At 44.2% G+C, this 22,639-nt stretch overlaps 1 protein-coding gene across 3 annotated transcripts in view; it reads left to right on the forward strand.

Annotated features, from left to right (window-relative positions):
- RC3H2 (ring finger and CCCH-type domains 2) overlaps window positions 1-22,639 on the forward strand; it is a 2,406,224-nt gene that overhangs the window by 1,838,131 nt on the left and 545,454 nt on the right. For all 3 annotated transcript variants that reach the window (XM_044058310.1, XM_044058308.1, XM_044058309.1), the window contains 2 exons: window positions 10,599-10,812; window positions 10,907-10,991. In XM_044058310.1, the coding sequence (XP_043914245.1) occupies window positions 10,599-10,812; window positions 10,907-10,991 (299 nt within the window). The remainder of the gene's footprint in view (window positions 1-10,598; window positions 10,813-10,906; window positions 10,992-22,639) is intronic.

Below are 22,639 nucleotides of genomic sequence, written 5' to 3' on the forward strand. Positions count from 1 at the left end.
TTTGGCACTCTGCCATACGTAATGAATAATGAATACTGCAGCGGTGAATGTAAAGACTAAGTACAGTTGTGTAAAATCTTACCATAATGGCTGATGCCCTTGCATTCACCGGTGCAGTATTCAGTCCCTCCCTCCATCCCCCTAGTCCTTTTTCCGTCCTGGATGTGCAGGATGTTCTTCGTGTTTCACTGTTGCGGTCATTACATTTGGATCTGCTTGCAGATAGCCCTCAGTCGGCCTGATTAACAAAGTCTTGGGTCCTGCATCGGTTGCTGTCTCCTCTTCCATGACGTCAGGTCATCAGGGGTATAAAACATGCAGCCGATGTCATTACATCAGTCTTTCTTGCCATGCGGTGCCCGAAGCAGAAGCAGTTCGCGAGTGCTGGTCGGCCAACTCCTGAAATTTTTGTTTTCGAGTTTCAGAACCGAAGTCTTCAACTAAAAGCTAAGTACCCCATTGGAGAAACTTTTTCTTGCTCTTAACCGATGTCAATAAAAGTAAATAATTGCATTTTTTGTGGAAAGCAAACGCCTCATAAAGATTTTCATTCGTACTGTATTCCTTGCCTAGGCCTTGACCACGACATACTTTGCTGTCGGTTTTGTGCCTTATTTAAACCACAAACTATCCATCGTCGGTATATTTGCACTTCCAGATATTTTGGTGCTCGGTTCAATAATCCTGATATGTCTTCGGTAAGCCATCCGACTACCGACATTCCGAAGAAACACAAAGATAAAGACAGAGACAGTCTGCCCAGTTCGCCGGTACTCAGTGAGGCACTTTTGCAGCCCCTGATACCCGCTATTTCAGATTCGCAGGCCTCTACTGAGACCCATTCAGAGTCCGGTATGCTTCGATATGCTTCAACTGAGGAATCTGCAGATGTCTGTACCTTGGATGGATCCAGAGCCGCTGTGCAGGCACTGGTTTCTGAGGGTGTATTCAGGCCTACTGACTTGCATATTAAACCGGCGCCATCTTCTTCTTCAAGGCCTAAAACTCGAACCATGCCTAGAAAACTGATGCCCAGACTGCATGGTCAGGCCTCTATGCCTAAAGAACAAATGATAAGAATGACTGAAGACCTTATTACTTTACTCAAGGGAAGCCAACCTTACCTCTCTAAGAGACCTAGGACTGAGTTTGCTTATGATACTTCTGACCAGGATTCTGAAATTTCTGTTTCCTCTGATGACCAGGATTTACTCTTATCTACCCATGAGGATTCTGATGCTGAGGACTCTATTCCCTCTGCTTCCCCCAGAGGATTTCTCTTTTGGTGAAACCTTGCATACTCTCAGGGAGCTTTTTCATTGGGAAAGTCAGGATTTCTCTGATTCTAAAAAGAGGCTTAAGGATTTCTTACTCCGGCCCCAGCACAGGCCTTTAGCTGTACCTCCTGTACTGGACATTGTTGATGATGCCTTTTCGGAAACTAGCATGGCCCCTGACTCTTTACCTCCTGCTTCCAGAAAACCTGATAGATATTACAGGGTTCCTGACTCTCACAAGTTCCTTTTCAAAAATCCTACTGCGGATCCTGAAACCATTTCACAGGGACCCAAGGGCAGTAAAGCTACTACTGCCAAAAATCCTACTCCCTCTGATAGAGACTCCAGGGCGCTGGATAGATGGGGTAAGAAGGTATACACTTCTGCAAGTTTGGCCATTAGGACCTTGAATTGCCAGTTTCATATATTAAAGTAGCTGCTGCATATTATTGGATTGCTTAAACAGAAAATGATGTTGACTCCTGATTGTGCTGAAAATAACGATTTACAGGATTTTTATGCATTCTGCTGAGCAAGTTGGTAAACATACATTGCAATGTGGTTTTGATTCACTAGAGGCATCTTGCAGGGCTGCAGTAACTTGGTCTGTACTTAGAAGGCATGCTTGGCTTAAGGAGCAATCCTTGCCAGATTATGTTAAAGTGAAATTACTGGATGCTCCCTTAAATCAGGGCCACCTGTTTGGCAACAAGGCAGAAGAATTTCTTAAAAAGATGGAGGAAAAAGCTACATCTATGCAAACTGTTAAACATTTTTTACAAGTACAACCTCCTAAGATTTAGTAGGCATTGGCCTTCTAAGAATTGGTCCTTTCCTGCCTCTTCCAGACCTTCTCAGTCCAAACCCAGATCCAGCAGAGCACCCAGGCTTCAGTCCCAGGGGATGCACAGGACTAAGCAGTGGGGGGCCTCCACTTCCAAATTTGGGAGTAATAAAACTCCCCCCTATGTTAAACTGTCTCAATGACTTCTTTTTAAAACTTCCAAGCACGTCTCAACTGACTGCCCCATTGGGGGGAAAGATTGCACTTCATGCAAAGAACTGGGGACTCATTACCCAGGACAAATAGGTTTTAAATGTAGTGTCCCAAGGATACAGATTTCACTTCCACATGTCACCAACTCCAAACGGTTGGCCGGATCTACCTCCAAAGCAGTGGGCAGAGGCCCAAAAGCAAGTACTCTCTCTCTTAAGCATAGGGGCTATTCATTTGGTACCAGAAGAGAAAAAGGGACAATGTTTCTACTCAAGATTTTTCCTGGTACCCAGAAAAGGCAATTCATGGCGTCCTGTCCAGGACCTGCCTACTCTAAACACCTTTTTGGTGATTCCAAAATTCAAGATGCTGACTCTTCACCAGTTGCTTCCTATGCTAAGCAAAGATGCCTGGTTGGCAACACTAAATTTAAAGGAAGCATACCTGCACAGCCCAATCAGGGAGTATTACAGCAGATACCTACGCTTCAAAGCAGGCTACACGCACTATCAGTTCTTTGCACTGCCCTTTGGCTTATCTACTGCGCCCAGGGTATTCACAAAGTGCCTAGCTCCAGTCATTGCATCTTGCAGGCAAAGAAATATTCAGATATTCCAATACAAGGACGACTGCCTAATTCAGGCAGAAAACCAGGACATACTTTTGAATCATCTGGCTTTTGTACAGAGGGTGCTAACTTGTCTGGGGTACACCATAAACGAAAATAAATCACACCTGGTACCCTGTCAACAAATTATATTCTTGGGAGCAAGCTTGAATACAACTTCCCAGATGGCTTTCCTCACGCCAGGGAAACAAATTCACTTGACAACCTACTTCAGACCAAGTGGTCACAAAAACTCTGCTATCTGCAAGGCAAATACTACAAGCCTTGGGGTTCATGGCCTCCTGCATTCTTCTAATTCCATATGCAAGACTCCGTATGAGGAAACTACAATGGTATCTAAAAAGCCTATGGTGTCAACATTCTCAGGATCTAGAAGCAATGATTCCTATCATTCCTTGTCTACCCCTAGAATTCCTTTGGTGGGCAGAGGTCTGCCACCAAAACAAGGGACTACCATACACACTACCCCCTGCCACCCAAACCCTAACAACAGACTCATCAGACTATGCATGGTGGGGGACGCACCTAGCAGGGAAATGCATTCAGGGCAAATGGAACCCAATTCAAATGCACCTTCACATCAATCATAAAGAAATGTTAGCTGTACAGAGTGCTCTGACAGCCTTCAAGGACCACATTCTTCCAGGACAATTAATGGTAAAGATGGACAACGCCACTGTTATGTACTACATAAACAAGCAGGGGGTACACATTCTTACCCCCTCTGCAGACTAGCCATGGCATTGTGGAACACAGCCTTGAGCTACCAAGTACATCTACAAGCTCAATTCCTGCCAGGAAAACTAAATACACTGGCAGATGGACTAAGCAGAACCCTCATGTACCCACATGAGTGGAAACTGGAACCAAGGGTTTTCAACATGTTGACAAGCAAATGGGGTAGCCCAGCTGTAGACCTGTTTGCCTCCCACCAGAATTATCAATTGGAAAAATTTTGTGCAAGGACTCCCCACAGACAAGCTTGGAAGGTGGATGCTGTGTCCTTCAGCTGGAAAAACCTATCAGTTTATGCCTTTCCTCCTCCTCTGCCTCTGCTCTCCAAAGTGCTACTAAAGATCAAACAAGACAAACCAAGGATGATTTTGATTGCACCAGCCTGGCCACGCCAGCACTGTTACCCCCTCTTGCGCAGTGTGTCAATGTTGGCACCTGCCTCAGACTCCTACCCTGCTGTCTCAGCAGGAGAACCAGATTCTGCACCCTCCGCTTCAAACATGGAACCTAGCAGCCTAGCTACTTACCTAAGCTCTCCTTTACCACCCCTCAGTAAACCAGTGATGGATGTCATTTTAGAGGCAAGGAGGCCTAGTACTAGAAAATCTTATGCTGAAAAATGGAAAAGATTCTGTACCTGGAACCAATCTCAAGGGATGAGCACAGCAGTGCCCAATTTACCTCAGATTTTACAATACTTAACTGAGATGCTTCACAAGGGCCTGTCTTTTTTCTCAATAAAAATTCACGCCTCAGCCATTTCAGCTCATTATAACACAGAACCTCCCCTCTTCTCTCTTCCACTGCCCAAGCAGTTCCTTAGAGGGGCCAAAATGCAAGACCACCCAGGAGAGCTCCAACTCCAGGCTGGGACCTTAACTTTGTATTGGAGAAACTCACCCGTCCTCCTTTCGAGCTAGCTGCTACTGCAGATTTAAAATTCCTTTCTTGGAAAACAGCTTCCCTTTCTTGGAAAACAGCTTCCCTTTTAGCCATCACTTCAGCAAGAAGGGTATCTGAATTACAGGCCCTTATGGCAGTGGAGCCTTTCATCATCTTTCATGGGGACAGGGTGTCCCTCAGGACCAATCCATCTTTCATGCCAACGGTGGTATCCAGTGTGGCCTTTAATCAGTCCATTTATTTGCCTACCTTCTTTACTAATCCACAGAACAAAGGGAAGCAGATACTGCACTCCTTAGATGTGCACATACAACTTAGATTCTACTTGGACACGTCTAAACTTCAAAGGAAATCTGAACAACTGCTGGTGGCATTTGCTGCAAGGACAGAGGGGAAGGCTATTTCAAAGCAAACTGTCTCCAAATGGATAGGCCATTGCATTCACTTCTGCTGTAAGCACCATGGAAAACCTATCCCACACGGGATCAGATCCCACTCAACCAGGGCTGCATCTCCCTCTACAGCCTTTCTCTGAGACGTACCTACCAGGGACATCCTAGAAGCTGCTACCTGGAGTTCTGTACATACTTTCACCAAGCATTACCATTTGCCAATTTTCTCTAAATCCAGAGTTGGCTTTGCCACTGCAGTTTTGCAGGGCATTATAGCTGATCCTAATGCTGTCTAAATTCCTCCTCCCATCCTTAGCTTTGGGAATCTACCCAAATGTAATGACTGTAACAGTGAAACATGAAGAACATAGTACAGTTGTGTACACTTACCATAAATGTAGATGTTCGAGTGTATTCACTGTTGCAGTCCTGGTTACCCTCCCTCCAGCCCCCTGACTTTGGCTATACCTCTTCTCTCCTTTTCAATGCTTAAAAGCTTTTTGGTGTATTTGCTTTTTTGTTTGAGGTATAACCTTGTATATTTATAGATTTAATTGCTTACCACTGGGGGCACCTGACATCTGGGGCAAGAAAAACTGATGTAATGATGTCGGCTGCATGTTTTATACCCCTGACGACCTGACATCATGGAAGAGACGGCAACTGACGCAGGACCCAAGACTTTGTTAATCAGGCTGACGGAGGGCTACCTACAAGCAGATAACCCAAATGTAATGACTGCAACAGTGAATACACTTGAACATCTACAAAGTGTACACAACTGTACTTTCCAGGTTCCCTTTGGTTTTCCTTGGACTGCTGTTCCTACTGGGGTAATCAGTTCTGAGGATGGTATGCCTGAATGTCACCTTTATGCCCTACTCTACGCAAGGAGTCTGTAAGTGACGTTCATCGTAGCATTCCACCTATTCTGCCTCCAGTTTCCTGCCTAGGAATACGAAGCCTTCTGGGAAACATCTGACAGAGCAGAAATTTTGGAAGACTGACATCCTTACCTTGAAGTCTGATAGCCTGTGTGGATGATGCCCCTTCACAGCCCTCCACCACATATCTGCCATCTGTTTCTGCAGAGGCCACCGGCACAACCCATCTGGAGGCCACTGCAGCTTTGTCATCCAGGACATCCTTGCAAGTCAAAATCTGTGCCATCATAATTTCCTATATATGTTGACAACCTGGACTTTGCTGCAACCGTTTGAAGTCACTATTGGTTGAGAGTGGTACTTTTTGCAACACCTTTCTTTTATAAGGGTAGTTGTAGACATAGTTCACATTTTCTGTTGTAGAAAGTGCATGAAGTTTAAGATGTGTCCACCTGGAGTGGCATCACAGAGATTGATTGGAGTCTGTCTTCTTTTGTCACTTCTAGAACTTATATGGTTCACCACATTCTTGGCTTGCCTTTATGTACAAGTCCTGCAGTTTGATTTTACTTCAAGTGGCTGCAGAGTCATCTTTTCCAAGTTATGCTTATCTGTTGCTGCTATTCTCTGGATGGGTGTGTCTTGTCCAACAAACTGGAATTAGGTTTTGCCTTCCTTACCATTTCCTTGAAGCAGTCCTTGACTTTGATGCATTGCTGATTGGGTTAGGAGCTGCTTTCACATTTGCCTTTATCCAAAGCCATGAGACTCATTTGAAGAAGCATCTCTACATTAGACATCTTGAGGTTGTGGTTACATTCTTTTCCATGCATACAGTGGAAACTGTACTGAAATCCAGGCCTTTCCTTTTAGGTTAGATATTTGCATAATAGTTTGGCACCAGTAATGTTAAAAGGGGAGATTGATTTCTATCATTTCAATGATTTTTGCTCCCTGCAGGACCGAGTATAACACCTCCTCTACCTGCACTCATTTGGCCCTTTTGCTCAGTTGAGGGAGCTGGGGATTCCTGGGCAGACAAGAGACTTGCAGCCCATTTGTTCCTGCCAGTAAGTCAGGAAATCCCCTATGAGCTCAGCTGTTCTAAGCAAGAGTCGGGTAGTAGGAATGGTCCAGCCTTGCTGGTCTTGTGGGTCAGCCTACCCCCTCCATCCGTGGGACAGCTATTCTGAGCTGCACTGTAACTGCCTTTGGCTTACAGTGTGAGAGCACACAGCAGCATGGGCTCAATAGACCCAGGCTCTACAGGGTTACCACCTAGAAGCTTCCAGTAGGTGACATCCATGCAGCAAATTAGAGTGGTTTCTCTCTCCTCAGAATGGGGTGAAGAGGCAGTGACCACTCACTCCCATCCTCTCCTGCTTAGCTCCAACAGATGCATGAGCTGCTGTTTGAACTCTGATGGCCTGTGATGTAGTCAGGACTTTATCTCTCTCTGTGGCATGGAGCAGCTTACTTTTTCAAAGAACTGATCCTTGTATGGGTATAGTTTACCAGACTGGAAATGTTCTTGGTAGTGAGTCATATCCAGGAGGGGTGCAATGCCACTTTTGATTCCTCAGCTGGTGGTGGTTCATCTTAACAGTTTTATACTTTTTTGGAAGTGGATGACTCCCAAGGTCGATCTTGTCACTTGACCATTGCTGTACAATTTCCCATCTACTGGACGGGGGGGAAGTGGGTGGTAGATGTGTTCTAAGTGGAATGGTTGCAGGTTGCTTTGCACTTTCCCTGCAGTGCTTCTGTCCCCCCTCCCCCTCAGATGCTAGAAAGTTTCTGCACAGAAAACTGAGGTAGACATTCTTCTGTCTTCGTTGTAACCCACAAATCCTGTTGTCTGTCAGGTCCTTTGAATCTTGCATCTCCATCGACAGTTTGTTTCCGAGTGCTTGAGGGCTCAGAATAACGTTATGGTAAAATGATCTTTCTCCAGCTGAAAGCATGCCTGCTGTTGTAGCTCATGTTCAGCCATTAGATTTTGCCAGGAAGATTTTCTGTTGCATGCCTAAGCTACTAGTAAGCTTTCTGCTGTAGCTGCATTTAAAACTAAGTGGAAGTGTTTCTCTTTCACAGCTGAAAGTTATGTTTGTCTTCCTTATTTCTTTTTGGCTTGGCATATCTCTCTCATGGTCTTGATTTAGGCTCTTCAGATTGGCTGATTTCGGCATACCTTAAATTTGTATTCTGCAAAACACCATTCATGGTTGTCCATCACCTCAGTTTGACAGATCTCTGAAGTACATTATCTTGTGTGTAAAACTGTGGATATTTCTCTGTAAATAGGTCTTTGTTTTACTTGAAGGTAGTTTATCATCTGTTGTGCTGCCAAACCTGTATGTTTTTTTGCTTTTCTCTCCAAGTTCTGAATATAGGAAAGACTGTATACTTCATATCCTAAATGTTCATTGTCATTTATAGTCATAAGCCGTTAGCAGTCTGTAGACACAGGATGAGCAGAGGCAGATGACCTAGATGTTCATTTCCTTGACTTGTATTATGGAAAGTTTTACAAATGCTTCACAGAACATTTTCAGATGAATTATCATCTGCATCATTTGTCACCCGCAAACAGGTTGTTGGTCATAAACATGACATTTTTCTACAGTGATGGATGCCTTTATTGCATATTTTAGGAATGCATCCATAGCAGGTATCAGTGTCATGGATATCTGGTCATTGGATACATATCTTTACCAAGAACTATAGGTTAGACCTTTCCTTCTCTGGTAGAGTGGTCTCTAAAATGATTGCCCGTCCATGACCCTTTGCCCTAATTTTTTTTTCTTCTACATTTCTGGACACTTTCTAATGCCTTCAGTGGTGTTTTTCTGTGGGACTCAACTTGAGATTTTTCCAAAATTTGCCATGCTTTACTGAAGGCGTCTTGAAGTAAGATGAAATTAGATTACTTACCACATCACATGAACATTGAGTGGGTCCCTGTGTTTACTCCCTGCCTTCATCCCCCTTGTATAGGATGCACGAGCTGTTAAGATATGGCAACGGAGTCTGAAGTTTAGTGTTTCATAACTTTGTAGTATGATATGTTTTCTTACATTTGCAACCCCCTGTTCAAGTAGTAGTTAGGAACAGAGAATCCTGAGGTTACTTACTAGCTAACTTCCTGCACAAGTGGGGTTTATATTCCCAAAGTGTGGGAGTTTGTAATTGTAAGAGCCTTGTGGGTGGTCTGAAGAAGGAAGTACGTTACTGAGCCATCCAGTATTGTGTGCCATTTTGAAGATCATCTGATATGTTAATTATTCAGATGTATTGCAGTAGTGCAAACATGCCAAATGATTGGGTACCTTTTCCGCAAAGCCTGAAAGTGTGTTAAAAGACATTTTCAGCGAACCTGACTTTGCCCTTTCCCCACTGTTGTGCAATCATGGAGTTAATAGGTGTAAGCAAGGGGCTTGTGGGGAAGTTGCCACCCATGAGGGAGCATGGGGATTTGCAACCAGCTATTTTAAAAAAAATAAACATATTTTTTGTTTGGTTTGCAGAGTATGCTTTTTCAACACCTTTTGTTCTTATCGAATGGACTTTGTGAAAAAAATATCAGTGAGTCAACATGTATCCTCAGTACTTCACTATGTAAATGGAAAGGTAGTGGCTTGCACCATCCTAAATGGAAGAATACTGGTCATTAAAAATTAAGTACGGGATCCAGAGTAAGGATCTTTCCCTCACTAACAAAATACTTTATCTGAGGAATTGCAACCTCAGCGTTAGTATATTATCCTTTGGGGGGGGGTGTGGTATAGTCCATAGCTCTTTGCAAAATCCTCTTTTCAGTCCTTGGTGATCAGGATGTTACTAGTGAGGTAGTAGCTCAATTTCTGTTTTAAATGTTAACATACCTAGTGTTGTGGTAAGTCATTGTATCCTGGGGGTCAAAAAGAGAGATTTAGCATTCTGTACACAGCTCTTCTTTCCTATGGAAAAAAAAAGAGTATATTTAAGATGTAGGACCTAAACATCACTGGTAGAGACCAGAAGTGTTGACCAGCCATGAGCACAATCCTGACTGTATAGATGGAAGATGGAGGCACACTTCTGCTTTCTGTGAGAGCATGCTCATTTTATTTTGAAATAATTTTACAGTCATGGGCAAAATTTGGTGGACTCCTGAGGATAAGAAGGGCAATAGGTTTCAGCTGTGGAGGAGACATTGTGGAACTGAGCAAGTTTTTGCACACTCCTTCCCATGTTGGTAGTTCACAGAAGAAAGATCTATTATCTCTACATATTTTTGTATATAGAATTGGAACAACTTGGTGGATTTTGCCTTTAATAACCACTTGAGTTTATGAAGGCATGAGAAAAAACGAAAATTTGAGGGGAGCTGGAATTGGACCTGGCTGTTCCACATAGGCAAAATATTGTTGTGTCAAATGCTATTCTATATAATCATTGTAATGTTATACTAGAATGTAGTTGGTTGTTCATGCATATTATGATTTTATACTATTAGTTCTACTATTCTAAATGTAAAACAAGCCATATTTGTGATGTTCTTTTAAGTAGGAAGTTTAAAATAGTAAACACTGAAAAGTCTGCATAATTTGCTGTTACTCAGCTTGTAATATTTTCACACATTCTTCTGCTTGCATGTATTAAGAAAATAACGAGTGATGATTGTGTCTGTACAATTATAAGGCAGTTCATTTTGAAGAGAAAGAGCAGAAGATCACACTTGTTTTTGACAAATTGAAAGTAGCATATACTAAATTTTAGTTTGTCCTGTCATTTACTTAGGAACTAGAAAGTGGTGATATTACAAGAAGAATAAACTTGTTTGAGCCTCAGAGACGGCCAAAGGATGAAGATCCAATAATACCTTTTGGTGAAGGACCTATAATTTCCAAGTGGGGTGCAATTTCTAGGTCTTCGCGTACAGGCTATCATACCACTGACCCAGTGCAAGCTACTGCTTCCCAAGGAAGTACTACTAAGCCCATAAGTGTGACAGGTAAAGAACTGACAGACTGATAGCATCTTTTAACTTGTGTTATGGTGGCATGAAAACAGACCATTGGATAACACATTATTCTTTCACTCTGTAGATTATGTTCCTTATATCAGCCATGCGGATTCAAGGTGGAGTTCATACGGGTCTGATTCTGCTGTTCCTTCTCAGTCTATAGAGAGGTATCCCAAGTTTTGTTTTATGAGATATTTCATTTAAATAAAAGAAGAAATTAAAAAGTCCCAATGTAGAAGTGTGTGCCAACTTGAACGTGTTTGAAAATTTGTCATTCAAATGTAGATGTAATTTTATGGCTGTGTGATGTGTCATGTGTCAGAAACAACAATATCAGTCATTATGAGACATGCCTGGCCGAGGACTAATTCTCTGCAAGATAATGTAAAAGCACAGGTGTTTAATGCTCCACTAGAAAAGGAGCTGTTTTTGTTTTTGATCCTCCGCTGAACATTTGTACTCATAAATATGATAGAAACTTTTGTATCAAGAGTTGGCACTTCCACCTGGGGCAATACAAAGGTAAGTAGCCATGATGAAAGGAAGGCCAGTACAAGAAAACATGGCAAGTTGACCAAAAGAGGAAACCTAAAGGTCCTCATGGCTGGAAGTTTTTCCTTCCATCTAATCCCTACTCAGTAACATATGCTGTCCCAAAAATACAGAGGTCCTCCACAATAATTTTTCTCATAATCTATTTCAAAATAACAGACAAGTTGGATCCTAAGAATTTTGGCACACGAGTACAAACTCCAATTTATCAAAGGACCCAATGTTCTCAAGCATTCCTGCAATACCTAGAGGCCAGAGGTAATGCCGAACCTGTGTTTCAAGACCTTGCGAAGCAAGAAGTCCTAGAGGGAACACCAAACTAGGAAGAAGAAATAGGTTTCCTACCTAAAAATATATCTAGTCCCTAGAGAAGACTGCATGTGTTAGTCCAAGATTTGCAAGTCCTTTTGCTTCTCCGTTTTCCTAAAGCCTTCGTGGTTAACTTTAATCTGGAAGATGCCTACTTCAGCATACCTATAGCTACAGCAGTCAGGCAGTACTTCTTATTCAAAGCTGGAGGTTCTCATTTCCAGTTTACTTCCTTGCCCTTTGGCTTGTCTACTGCAGCCAGGTGGTCACTGCAGAGCCAAGAAAATTCACATATCTTCCCTTAGTGGGACAGCTGCTTAATTCAAGCATCTGCCCTAGAGGAGATGCAGACAGATCTCCAGTTTGCTGTTACCTGCTTCCAAAAACTAGGCTGGTCTCTCTGTGTACCAGAATACCAGCTATTATCCTGGAGTCAAGTTCTTTACCTGAGAGTCCTCCTGGACAGTTTAAACCAGAGGGCATTTTCCCCTCTAAAAAGGTGCTATTCCTGATTAAATATTTGAGTTCCTTAGCACAATAAACTCTGATTACTTTAGGTGAGTTTCTTAGATCACTGGGTACATGGTGGTCCAATCGTCCACCTGACAAGGCTTCACATTAGCAAACTCCAATGGTACCTAAGAAAAAGAGCCAAGATGCCCATTCCCTATAGTGTCTCATCTCTCTTCTGTCGTGCATCAGCAGAGAGTTCTTATGGTGACTGAAGTAGGTGGACCTCAGTTTTGTGGTCATGTTCAAGCTAAGGCCAGACAGCCAGGGAGTCATCACAGATTCCTGACATACAGTCTTGGGGACATAACTTGGGTCAAAAGAGGATCAGGGGGAAACTTGAGCAAAACACAAAGGTAAATGCACCCTCACAAATAGATGCTAGGCAAGGATGTGTTTCTGGAGTTTGGTCCACAGGTAGTGTGTGCCAGAAATAGACCTATTTCTTCTTCAGACAACAGGCAGCCCTTAAAGTTTTGCATCAGAACCAACTCCAGAGGCTTTTAGGGAACAGATGCCTTCTCAGTGAGCTGAGCAAACCTATTTCTTTACATCTTTCCTCCAGTCCCTCTTCTCCTCAAGGTAATACAAAAGATAATTGAGGATAGGCCAGAAATCCCACTCATAACTTCTGGTTGGCTGAGGGCAGTACTGGATGTTATTCGAGTGGATAGGTATTGCAATTATCATTGTACAAACCTTTGCCACTGGCTGAGTCCAATGTCAGGCCTAACATTCAGAGCTTAGCACCCCCTCTTCATGATCAGGGAGTAGAGATGAAATCTGCCTGTGTTATCTTCATTTCTTTCTTACCACATTGCATGTATACAGTAAATGTGTGCCATAGTCTGAAGTTGGTCCAGAAGTACAACTAGAGAGCATCGAGAAGGCAGACCTCCCCATCAGGGATAATTTTTATTCCCCTTAATTCTTAAAGTTGGTTAGCTTGTATTGAGGCAGACATCTGGTAAACAAATTGTAGTATGTGGAGGTATAGGACATGTCCATTACAGAAAAGGCAAATGGGTAGGCATGTTGACATCCAATACCACATAAAGAATACTGTGTCCATTGTCTGTATTAGCACATTATGGAAATTGCAGTACTTGCTATGGATTTCATTCAGAAGCATTAAAGAGAAGAGAAGAAGCCTCCCAGGTGTACCAAATGGAAGTAGACCCAATGCCTTGTTCGACCAACCCACCAAGTTGCAGGGTGGCACAGATGTCCTGTCCAGAGAGGAGAGTACAGTTGAGGGGAATCATGTTCACCAAAGGAAAGGGATAATCTGGAAGAGTTCTTTGAGAACCCCTGAGTCCAAGGGCATCAGCTCTGTAAATGCACTAAACTAGACACTGGCCTTGATGCCTGTTACCACCTCTGCCTATGTTCATGCCTTCAGCCCCTAAGCATGGCCTAGCTGACTAAAGAACAGGCCCAACAACCTCTAGCAGACAATGGGCCCCAAACATTTGCTATAGAGAATATCTTTTAATTATTAAGGAAGGGGAGAGCAGAATTTCCGTAGTTATAGTAGAATGAGGATGTATGTGCCCAGAAGTCAGAACCTGTGGTCACAGAGAGAGATCTGTACAGCAAGAGACTTTAACTTCTTTGAGCCTGAGAAATAGGAGGAACTGGACTGCAGGTGATAACTTTTCTTTCCTTTGGCTTATGACAGTAATGGCACTGGTCTCTGACCCTGCACCTGAGGACATATATGGGGATTCTCTGTCATTCATGAGGGAACACTTCAAGTGGCAGTCTCAATAGGTCAGACCTTCTAAATCCCGAGCCTCCCAAGTTAAGTAGTTATGCCTGTGTTCTAGGAAACCCTCTTGAATATCTCTGAAACAGAGTCCTTGTCTCCACCACTGAGAGAAATGACACTTTTCTCTGTAAGAGCCCTATTGCAGCTCCAGATGTACTGTCCCTCAGAACTTCATAGAGCACTAAGATAACTTCCTTTCACAGCACTTCACCAAAGGATGGGAAAAACAGATTGCTTGAGTGATTTGGTGGAGAGGGAGTATACAGCTCAGCAACCCTGGCCGTCAATACCCTGAGCTATCAGATCAGGATTCTGTAATATCAGGTACATGTCCTTAAGCAACTCCAAAATGGCTGCGAGAGTGTACCATACATGTCAGATGCCCAGAATTTTGCAAAACATCCCTGATTTTGCATCATATTTTTTCCTGTTCCTGTTAAAATTTATAATTTTCTGGATTGGAGTTGGTCAGTAATGTCCGGTATTGAGTTTCATACTTCTTATTGTTTGGAAAATGCTTATTGATGCAAAACCTGTTTTTTTATTAGCCTTTTAAAGTGAGTTAAAGTACTATTTAAAATTGTCCCTGTTTTTGGACTTTTGTCTCCCCATTATTTTTTGGCTTTGTCCAGACCTGTTGAGCAAAGCGGTATGGAGAGTGCAGTGCAGAAACCCTGAAGAGAACTCTGATCAGGCAAGTCCAAACTTGCTTACATCTGGAACAGCATTCTGTAAAATCATTGGGATTACAAGGCAACTGAGTCATACGACCACTTACATTTTCACAATAACCCACACTCAAGCAGAGCCAGAGCCTCCTTTGTTGCTGAAGGCTAGTCTAGGTAAGCCAGAAGTGAATTACTGACTTACCCATTCGATCTTCCAGTTTTTGTTTGAAGGATGATAATGCACTAGACTGCTTAATTTGCAGTGGGAGTCTATTCCACAGATAGGGTGGGTGCTATGTATTGAACCTGCCTCTCCACAGTGATTTGCTTACTTGGTTCTGAAGATTTAGATCCCTGGATCTGATGATGTTAATCTTCATTCATTCCTTACTGATGGATGTCGGTTCCTCCTCTGAACCGAGTTGGCTGTTACAACAAGCTCGCGCTAGCCAAAAAATCTCTTCAGCTACATCTTACCCATAGTGCCCCTCTCCATATTACCCAAGATGTCCTTTAAGGATGCATCTGCAGTCCTTACATATGGGTTGTCCTGCTTCAGGCAGCCCTTCGGTCGGCCGGATTCCAAAGTCTGGGTCCGGCGTCGGCTGATGTCGCCCTCTCCCCGACGTCACAGCGCCTGGGGTATAAAAACGTCAGCCGATGCCATCTTCCTCAGTCTTTCTTGCCACGTGGTGCCCGAAGCAGAAGCAGTTCGCAAGTGCCGGTCGGCCAGCTCCTGTAACTTCAGCTACCAAAGACTTCAAAAGCTAAGTACCCCGTTGGGGACTCTTTCTTGCCTCAGCCGATGTCAGATCAAACGCTTAAAGTTAATAATTGCTTAACTTGTGGGAAACAAATACCTCATAAGGATTTCCATTCTTACTGCCTCCTCTGCCTAGGCCCAGACCACGACGTCTTGGCCTGTACAGCCTGTGCCTCCTTCAACAGACGCACTCTTAGGCATCGGGCAGAGTTTGCAGAGGAATTTTTTGGGGCTAGTTACTGTTACAATATGCCGTCGGAGACTCCGACTTCTCATTTAACCAAAAAACGGAAGGACAAGGACCGACACACGCGGTCCGTGGTTTCGGCTGAAACCACCCCTAGGCCTACTGCGAGTGTCTCGGTCTCGGCTGAAACCAAGTCCTTGGTACTTCCGACCGTCGAAACCGCACAACCGACAACCTCGGCCCCGGAGGCCTCTTCTGAGTCGGTTATAGAATTTCCCTCAGAAACCGGTGTTCCGGAAACATCCGACACCATTTCCCTAGACAAAACTACGCCAACACGTGGAGCAGCCAGGCCTCCTGCATCCATGTCCATAAAGGCATTCACAAGGGCTAAAGCTGCTAAACAGCCAAAATCTCTGCCTCCCAAGGCTATTCCTCAGGGATCCACTGCAGGTTCACAGATTTTAAGTTTAGCTGAGGACCTTATTTCCTTAATTAGGGGCTCTCAGCCACATCCGGACAGGGGCTCTCAACCTCCTCTAGACCAAAGGCCCAGGGTTGAGCCCACTGATCCCCAGTCCTCTGATGAGGCCTCAGATGGCTCTGCTCTTTCAGACTACCAGGAGGAGGCCTTTACAGCCTACGAGGATTCTGATGCAGAGGAATCTATTCCCTCTGCCTCTCCTCCTGAAGAGCTGTCCTTTGGGGAGACCCTTCACTCCATGAGAGAGCATTTCAAATGGCAGGGCCAGGAATTCTCTGATTCCAGGAAGAGATTAAGGACTTTTTTGCATTTACCTCAGCATAGACCTTTGGCTATTCCTCCTGTTTTGAATGTCATTGATGATGTGTACACTGAGTCTAGCATTACCCCTGACTCCCTTCCTCCGGCTCCTGTCAAACCCGATAGGTACTACAGGGTCCCGGACTCGCATCATTTCCTTTACAAGGCCCACTCTGCTGACCCTGAAACTATTTCCCAGGGCCCTAAAGGGGTTGCATCTGCCACTACAAAAAATCCACTCCCCTCTGAAAGGGAGTCCAGGGCTTTAGAGAGATGGGGTAAAAAAGTGTATACTTCTTCCACTCTTTCTATGAGGGCATTAAATTGTCAATTCCATATGATGCAGTACCAAGAGTATTTGTTAGATGAATTGCATAAAAAACTGTTTTCACCTGAACCCCTAGATCGCAAGTCACTTCAGGATCTGGTACATAACTCCCAACAGGTTAGCAACCATTTCTTGCAGTGTGGTTATGATGCATTGGAAGCTTCATGTAGGTCAGCAATGACAGGTGCAGTCATACGTAGGCATGCTTGACTGAAGGAACAAACTCTGCCAGATCATGTTAAAGCAAAGCTTCTGGATGCGCCACTGGAAAAGCAAAAGTTATTTGGCTCCACTGCTCAGGAGGTCTTAAAGAAAGTTGAGGAAAAGGCTAAATCTGTTCAGACAGTCAAAGATTTTCTCCAGGTCCAACCACCAAGATTCAGCAGAAATTGGCCCTCTAAGAATTGGTCCTTTCCAGACACAGAGAGATTTCAAAGAGGCAAGAACAGGCGTGCCAGAGGTAGAGCGCAAGCTAGAGGCTCCTTCAGAGGACGTCAGTGGCAGCCTCCTAACCAGAGAGGTAGTGCAGGACCTACAACTGCTCCACAAGGACAGACTCAATGACTTTACCTTGACCCCGCCAACCAGGGCTCAATTGGAAGCACCTTTGGGCGGAAAGCTATCCTTATTCTCAAAAAATTGGCACAGTATTACAAGGGACAAATGGACACTGCAAATAATAGACAAAGGATACAGGTTCCATTTTCATACATTACCAAAAAGAAAAGGCAAGCCAAACCTGCCACCGAATCAAAGGGCAGAGGCTTTAAAACAAATTTCCAACCTATTGCAAATGAAAGCTATAGAAAAGGTTCCTCTCACAGAACAAGGCCAAGGATTTTATTCCAGACTATTCCTTGTCCCAAGAAAAGAAAAACAGTGGAGGTCTATTCTCGACTTGTCCGCACTGAATACTTATCTCATTGTGCCAAAATTCAAAATGCTGACCCTACAGCAACTCCTTCCCATGCTGGGCAAGGGGTCTTGGCTGGTAACTCTAGACCTCAAGGAGGCATACCTGCATGTCCCTATCAGACAAAGTTGCAGAAGACACCTCAGATTTCTTGCATGTTCAGAGCATTATCAATTCTCAGCATTGCCCTTTGGCTTATCTACTGCGCCCAGAGTATTCACAAAATGCCTGGCATCAGTAATTGCACACTGCAGACTTCAGGGGATTCAAATATACCCATATCTGGACGACTGCCTTATACAAGCGGACAGCCAACAAACTTTGGTAAAACACTTGAATTATGCCATCCGCCTATGTCAGGCTTTGGGATATACAGTCAACATTCACAAATCAAGACTTGTTCCATCCCAAAGGATAATTTATCTGGGTGCAAAACTAGATACAACCACCCAAATGGCTTTTCTCACGGAAGAAAAACAAAGACAACTACCGGATTATTTCAAAAATCTGACAAAGCAAACTCAGCTTACTGCAAGGAAAATCCTGCAGGCCCTGGGTTACATGGCATCTTGCATTCTTCTGATTCCACAAGCAAGGCTACATATGAGGAAACTTCAGTGGTACCTAAGGAGTTTATGATGCCAGCACAGTCACAGCCTAGAAGCTTTGATACCACTCATTCCATGCCTTCAAAAGGAATTTCTGTGGTGGGCTCAAGCAAGCCAGTCAAACAGGGGTCTGCCCTTCAGCAAACCAGTAATCAGCCAAACCATTACAACGGACGCTTCAGACCATGGATGGGGAGCACACATGGAGGGCAGATGCATCCAAGGACTATGGTCACAGAAAGAATTGCGCATGCATATAAACCAAAAGGAAATGCTGGCGGCGATACATGCAATCGAGGCCTTCAAATATTTTCTGCATCAAGGACACCTGCTAATAAGGACAGACAATACCACAGTTATGTGGTACATAAACAAGCAAGGAGGTACCCATTCCTACCCTCTTTGCAGGCTGGCAATGAATCTTTGGGAACTTTCCCTAAAACTCAATATAGAGCTGCAATCCCAGTTTGTGCCAGGAAAAGACAATATACTGGCGGACAGCCTAAGCAGAAATATCATGGATCCACACAAATGGATGCTGCACCCAGACATCTTCCTTCAGATAACACAATCATGGGGGAGGCCGGACATAGATCTTTTTGCCTCCCACCACAACCATCAGCTGAAGAAATTCTGCTCAAGGACATACCACCCACAAGCATGGAAAGTGGACGCCCTCTCTTTCAGCTGGAATACTCTAACAGTATATGCATTCCCACCTCTTCCATTAATGACCAAGGTCTTACTGAAGATCAGGACAGAGCAGCCCAAAGTGATTCTGATAGCTCCGGACTGGCCCAGACAACACTGGTACCCACTGTTAAGGAGCATGTCACGACTGAAACCGTGGCCTCTACCACAATGGCCACTTCTTCTGACACAACACAATTACAAAACTCTGCACTCCAGCCTGAAAACCTTGCAGCTGACAGCCTGGAGAATACCTTGACTCCTCACCAGGATAAGCTATCCAAGACAGTGAAGGACATCATCATGGAAGCTCGCCGGCCTTCCACAAGAAAGGCATATTCAGCAAAATGGAAAAGATTTCCCGCTTGGAACACCACAAAGGGCCTAGATGCGACAGTGATGAACTTGGCACATATCCTGGAATACTTGGCAGAAATGCTCCACAATGGCCTTTCTTACTCTTCCATAAAAATTCATGCTTCAGCAATTTCAGCAGAATACAATACTGATCCACCTGTCTTTTCTCTTCCTCTCCTAAGGCAGTTTCTAAGGGGAGTTAAAAACATCAATCCTCCAAGGAAACCACCAGTGCCTACATGGGATCTTAACTTCATGTTGGAAAAATTAACTCTACCTCCCTTTGAACCAGCAGCATCTTCAGAACTACAGTTCCTGTCTTGGAAGACTGCCTTCCTTTTGGCCATAACCTCAGCAAGAATAGTATCTGAGTTGCAGGCCCTCATGGCAGTACAACCATTTCTTATTTTTTATCAGGACAGAGTTTCACTGAGAACCAATCCTTCATTCATGCCAAAGGTGGTATCCAGGGTCTCACTGAACCAAGCTATTCACCTGCCTACCTTCTTTCCAAATCCGCAAAACAAAGGGGAGAAACTTCTGCATACCCTGGACATTCACAGACAGTTGCGCTACTACTTGGACAGAACTAAGACTTACAGAAAATCTGACCAGCTATTTGTAGCATATGCTGCTGGTGTACAAGGAAAAGCAATTTCCAAACAGACAGTTTCAAAATGGATAGGGAATTGCATTAGATTCTGTTACTCTTTTCATGGCAAACCGTGCCAGCTAACATTAGACCTCATTCCACCAGAGCCACAGCCACTTCCACAGCCTTCTTAAGAGGGGTGGCTACCAAAGACATTTTAGAAGCTGCTACATGGAGCTCTGTGCATACATTTTCCAAGCATTACAACTTACCCTTATATTCCAGATCCAGAGCAGGCTTTGCTATGGCAGTCTTGCAGGGCATTTTAGCTACACCATCCCTTTCTTAGATCCTACCACCCCCAGCTTGGCTATGGTATTCTACCCATATGTAAGGACTGCAGATGCATCCTTGAAGGACATAGTACAGTTTTGTACCTACCATAAATGTAGATGTCCGATAGGTATGCATCTGCAGTCAGGTTTACCCTCCCTCCTTCCCCTCTGTGGTATTTCCTGGGTACTTATCCCTCTTATAGCTAGCTGGGGTTATCTATTATGGTGTATTTGTTTTATATTACTGTGCATGTTTGGAATTTTTTGCATTTCTCCAAATTTAGCCTTCCTTAGAGGGCACCTGGCATCTGGGGCAAGAAAAACTGAGGAAGATGGCGTCGGCTGACGTTTTTATACCCCAGGCGCTGTGACGTCGGGGAGAGGGCGACATCAGCCACCGACCCAGACTTTGGAATCCGGCCGACCGAAGGGCTGCCTGAGGCAGGACAACCCATATGTAAGGACTTCAGATGCATACCTATCGGACATCTACATTTATGGTAGGTACAAAACTGTACTATCTCATTTGTCGCGTACTGATTAAAGATGTGTCAGGCCAGCTGTCAGCTAAGTCAATTATAAATTTTCATTTTATTTTCCTCTATTAGTAGAGCTTTTTCTCTCTCTTTTGCCAATACCTAATTACCTACTGATAGTCGCATATTTTTTGACTATTTATGTGAGTGTCCCTCTTTCGCTTTCTTTCCTTTTTACCAAGTTTGGTACTCTTTGTAACTTTGCTGGTGCAGACCTCCCCTTATCTCTGAGGTAATTCCCAGTACCATTGTTGGTAGCCCCCCCCCCTTTCTTTCCTCTTCTGCGTTTAAAAAAAAAAGTCTCTTTTCTTTTTCCTGTGTGTTTGAGTGAATGTTTCTGTATTTTATATTTTGTGGCTGAATTGTATAATTGTTCTGCTATGTTTGAGAAAGAGTACTACGGGGTTTTAGCTTTGTGAAGAATGTGACAGGAAAATGCCTAATGTGGATAGCCATACATCCTGTGTGTATTGTCTCTGGGTACCACACCTATCAGTAAAACGCCGTGTGATATTTGTAAAGCTTTTAGATCCCGCACATTGGTGAAATGAAAAAATAAGCTTATGCTCAAAGGCCTTCTTAAATCTCCATTTGCGGAGGCTATTTCTGAGGCGAAGGGGTCATCCCCTCCAAAGAAAGAACACAAAAAGAGAAGCAAGTCTTTATCCTCTTCTCCTCACACTGGTGATCCAAATCTTCAGAACCGAAGGCTACAGTTTCTAAACTGGCACCAACATCCCCAGCACCAGGGCATCAAACCCCTCCATGGTGCCAGCTTTGGTTCCGACACCTCAGCAGCCGACTATGGTGCCGCCCTCGGCACCTGTTCCTCAAATTCTGACTCCAACATTGAGTGGGACATTACAAACTTCCCTTTCGGCACCAAAAAAATACTTATTCCAACACTGGTCACTCCCCCCTACCTGTACATCATGCTGGTCCTTTGACATCAGCGCCAAAGGGTGAAATAACTCCTCGGACCTGATATTCTCCTTCGGTGGATCCTTTTCTTAGTCAGCAATGTAGCCCCTTCCTAGTGCATCCTGACTCTTCCTCGGGGATTACCACCCACTCTTCAGGAGCCTTTCAGAACTGGACGTAGTGAGGCTTGTGGATCAGCTCCTGGCAGCCAGAGGTTTTCCAACACCCTCCAAATTCTTTCTCTCACCTGGAGCCGAGGATTTTTGTCCACGGACTCCTACATACTTTCCTCCTTTAACCTCCCTGGAGGGTATCGGAGCCTTCAACACCAACGCCAACCCTGGTTCCAGCTTTTTCGGCATCATTGGTAGACCTTACCACAGCTCTGAAGTCTACCCTTTGTTCTTCAACTCATTCTAAGCCAGACCATCCTCGGGATCAACACTGGTCTGCTTACACCATGATCCCTAGTGTGGGGCCTGATGTCCTTCAAGAATGTAACTGAAGTCCTGACATATGGGTTGTCCTGCCTCAGGCAGCCCTTCGGTCGGCCGGATTCCAAAGTCTGGGTCCGGCGTTGGCTGATGTTGGCTCCTGCCCGACGTCAGAGCGGCTGGAGTATAAAGGCATCCGCCGACGCCATCTTCTTCCGTCTTTCTTGCCGCGCGGTGCCCGAAGCAGAAGCAGTTCGCAAGTGCCGGTCAGTCAGCTCCTGTGTTTTCAGTTACCGAAGTCATCTAAAAGCTAAGTACCCGTTAGAACATTTTTCTTGCCTCAGCCGATGTCAGAAAAAATTGAAAAAGTTAATAATTGTTTGTCTTGTGGTAAACAAATACCTCATAAGGACTTCCATTCTTACTGCCTCCCTTGCCTGGGCCCAGACCACGACATCTCGGCCTGTGCTGCCTGTGCTTGCTTTAATAAGCGCACACTCAGGCGCCGGGCAGAATTTGCCGAAGACTTTTTTGGCGAATCTTTCGCTTATATCATG

This window comes from Protopterus annectens, chromosome 16.part0 (genome assembly GCF_019279795.1).
Source record: "Protopterus annectens isolate FY-2018-M chromosome 16.part0, PAN1.0, whole genome shotgun sequence".
Taxonomy (NCBI): domain Eukaryota; kingdom Metazoa; phylum Chordata; order Ceratodontiformes; family Protopteridae; genus Protopterus; species Protopterus annectens.